General features: G+C 36.7%; 1 protein-coding gene across 1 annotated transcript; it reads right to left on the bottom strand.

Annotated features, from left to right (window-relative positions):
- Positions 1 to 2,828: 2,828 nt before the first annotated feature.
- LOC110024325 (VQ motif-containing protein 8, chloroplastic-like) lies at positions 2,829 to 3,460 on the bottom strand. Its single transcript, XM_020724229.1, has one exon. The coding sequence runs from the start codon at positions 3,298 to 3,300 to the stop codon at positions 2,953 to 2,955; it is 348 nt and encodes a 115-aa protein (XP_020579888.1). The 5' UTR covers positions 3,301 to 3,460; the 3' UTR covers positions 2,829 to 2,952.
- Between the last annotated feature and the right edge of the window lie 84 nt (positions 3,461 to 3,544).

Genomic DNA, 3,544 nt, shown 5'->3' on the forward strand with positions numbered 1-3,544 from the left:
TTCCTCGAATATCATGCGATCAAAGGGGATCTATTCAAACCTTCTGATGGAGTGGTATGACCACTTTTTTTATTTGCAGATAGTCCTCTCATTGAATCACTAAATAAAGTTTTACCCTCCTCTTGAGAAGGGGACTGTATCTCGAGCAAGAGGAAGACTAGGTATGGAGCGGAGAGACTCTAAGGCCATGGAACAACGATCCGACGAACACCTTGTGCCTCTAATCCAGCAGTTGTCAACCACCATCGAACACCAATTGTCGATCACTATCGACCACCATCGACCACCAATTGTCGATCACTATCGACCACCATCGACCACCATCGACCTCCTGCTCCCACGACCGCCAACCCTCATCAAACACCGCTCGTTGGCCGTAGCTGCCCTCTCCTAATGATGAATCATTGTGTGAAGCGACAACCGATACCACAAAGTCACAAAACTATCAAAAAAACGTTGCATCATCTTGAATGTCGTGCCGACCCTAAAGACGGTGCACTGAAGCTCTAGCAATCACTCCCTACCATGGGACAATGAGTTTTTTTCCGCATCGACGCTATAACTCGAGAAACTGCATAACTCTTTTCCCCTATGGGATAACAAATTATAACATCCATAATCTCTAGCTCATAGTGAAATATTTTAACCAGGCAATGTCTTATGGTTTTGTCCCGTTTCAATTCTTCACGTAACAACTTCTGATGCTTATGTTGGTTATTTTCTTTCATCCGATTGTATATCGGATTCTTGTACAAAGCTAAGTTGATAATTCGTCACTCTATCACCATGAATTTTCCGGCATGCATCGATATGCAATAATTAAATTTTAGGTACTAGATATGTAAATATAAAAGAATCGAGTGGTATTTACATAAATCTTTCATCAATAAATGAAAATTTTAATTAATATTTAAAGGTCAGTGTTGTTAAGAACGGTATATATTTATTTATTTTGATTATAAAAAGTATTTAATTATTATTTTAAGAGGTTTTGAATATAATTATGGAGTTTAAAAATCTTGTTAATTTCGATGAACATATATCCAAATACATTGCTTCTTAGTAAGTTTTAACGTTTAAATTAGCTTTATATATTGATTATACTAAAAAAAATACTAAAATTGAGACTTAATTAAAAAAGAAAAAGAGATATATTACCGAATTTGTAGAGACTGAACCCCAATTGGGATTATGAAAGCAAAACATGAATTGATATATGTTGAATCCGATGAGCTTATAGTCAAATTGAGCCCCTTGACAGGATGAGTCCATCGAACTCAAGATCGTTTAGTTCTGACATCGGTAAGACACTCAAATGTTCATCAAATGCCGTATGATAAAAATAACTCTCTGGGTCATCCAACCAATCATATTGATATATTAATTGTACGGAGAATTTTGTAAATAGAACCTCTAACCCTCTCATATGGGGGAAGAAGAGCTTGAAGGTTGAATGAGAGTTTAAAGCTCAAAGAAGAGCTTGAAGCTTAGAGGAGCTGAACTTCAGCATCACTTGTCGTCAGTCGGTCGTCGACCACTACCGACTGATGCCGACTACCGCTAATCGCCGCCAACCACCACCGATCGTTGCAGACCACCGTTGACCACTCTAGCCTGTTGTCGTCGATCATCATCGGCCGCCGCTAACTTCTTACAATAAGTCCGTTAGTGCATCGGTGTTGTAACTCCGAAGAGTGTTCAACCACTTCTCACATGCGGGAGAAGAGACTGTACATGTAATATCTAGTTTATAGTAGATTTTTTCAGTTGGGCTAGGCCTCGTGATTTTTTATTTTTCTATGTTTTCCACGTAAATAATTCTGATTTCTCAACTGATCATTTTCTTTTATCGAGTGTGTGTTGAATTCTCTCGTAATGCTAACACAATATATCATTACTCTGCGCCACAAATTTTCTAGCACTCATCACTTCTAAATTCTCATATCCATGCCCCCAGTATAGTTATCCAACAAGGCAACTGTAATTAGACCATTGGAGTGACTCCATTTACTTAAATAAAAAATATATATATACATATTGTAAAATATTAAAAATTAAATTTCCTGTAATTATACATATTATATAAATTTCTCCTTTAAATATTTGATCATCTTTTGAGGCGTTTACATACACACTGCACACTTCTTATGTAATTACATAAAAAAACACCTAAACTATATTATTTACATTCATAACATACAAATCTTTAAAATCAAATAAAATATATCCTTTTTATTAGTTTTCTTAAAATGAAATGTACATTTTTATAAATAATTTTATAACACTAAGATGTTACAGATATAAATATCAATCTTTAGGTGTTAAGAAATAAATCTATGAGAATTGTGTGGAACTCATGTAAATTTTCTCAAGTTTGATTCTTCTCTCTTTTGAATTTTGAGTTCGATTCTTAACGAACACCCATGATTAGAAGAAAATTTACATGTGACGTCTGGACGTGTAGACAACGACTTGGATCGCACCATCAGCTATGCACATAACGTAGTGCAATCCACAATGTCATATGCAAGTTTGGTTATCCAAACATAATATCTTCTTCATGATTAGACATTCGAAGTGAGTCAAATTTCCCGCATTTCAATCACCTTCAATGGGAGCTCTCTACTATCAGCATAAATCTTAGAGCTTCTTTATCTCTAGTCTATACTGCTCTCTCTCTCTCTATCTCTCTTCTCTCTTGTTATTATACTCTACGTGGTTAGATGATGTGGGCTTACATACAATTCGTAATTCAAAACATAGCACAAAAATAGTATTAAACCATTAATGACATATCACTCCAATCTATATCAAAATCTCTTCACATAACATCATTTATATAACTTGAAACAGCATATTATTCACCATAAAAAATACATTTTTCAAGCATATGCCACTAAAATAAAGAGCAACTTAAACTATTTGCAATTAAGCTGCCACATAAAGGCTTAGCTAGCTCTTGCCAAGTCTAAGAAGCAAAGCATCTTCCATCTCCAACAAGTCTCCAAAAGATCTCCACCCTTCATTTCCTCTCAACAACTTCAACGGCTTCTCGGAATCCTCCCCGGAGCTCTCATCAGTCGATGCCGGAGAATCGACGGAGTCTTTCCCGGTGAGCTTCTGCACCAAACTCCTGAAGTTCTTGGGGTCTGCAAAAATGACTTTGGGAGGTTGAAGGTAGACGATGACCGGATTCTGTTGGCCGACAGTAGCCTTTCTTGTCTTCCATGAGTTCTCGGAGAGTTTCAGTAGGTGTGCGCTCGGGGATTGAAGAGCTCTGGTCGAGGAAGATGAAGGCATTGTAGCGTATACTTTACTGAATAATCGAGCGTTATATATATAAATATGCTAATAGTGGAAGTCAAATGTGTGCGTTGACCAAATGGGGGTGCGCTGAATCAAAGTCAATGGCCGGCTGTGAAGCTAGCTTTTGTTGGTCAAACTGTAATTTATTATCTATATCCCCTCCGACAAAACTGACTCATTCATACCACGTGTCTCTTATTGAGGCATATGTTAATATATATATATATATATCAGAGAA

Source organism: Phalaenopsis equestris, unplaced genomic scaffold (genome assembly GCF_001263595.1).
Source record: "Phalaenopsis equestris unplaced genomic scaffold, ASM126359v1 Scaffold000251, whole genome shotgun sequence".
Lineage (NCBI taxonomy): Eukaryota > Viridiplantae > Streptophyta > Magnoliopsida > Asparagales > Orchidaceae > Phalaenopsis > Phalaenopsis equestris.

Bases quoted from the DNA above. Each gene is read 5' to 3' on its own strand.
- LOC110024325 (XM_020724229.1), bottom strand. From the start codon at position 3,300: ATGCCTTCATCTTCCTCGACCAGAGCTCTTCAATCCCCGAGCGCACAC.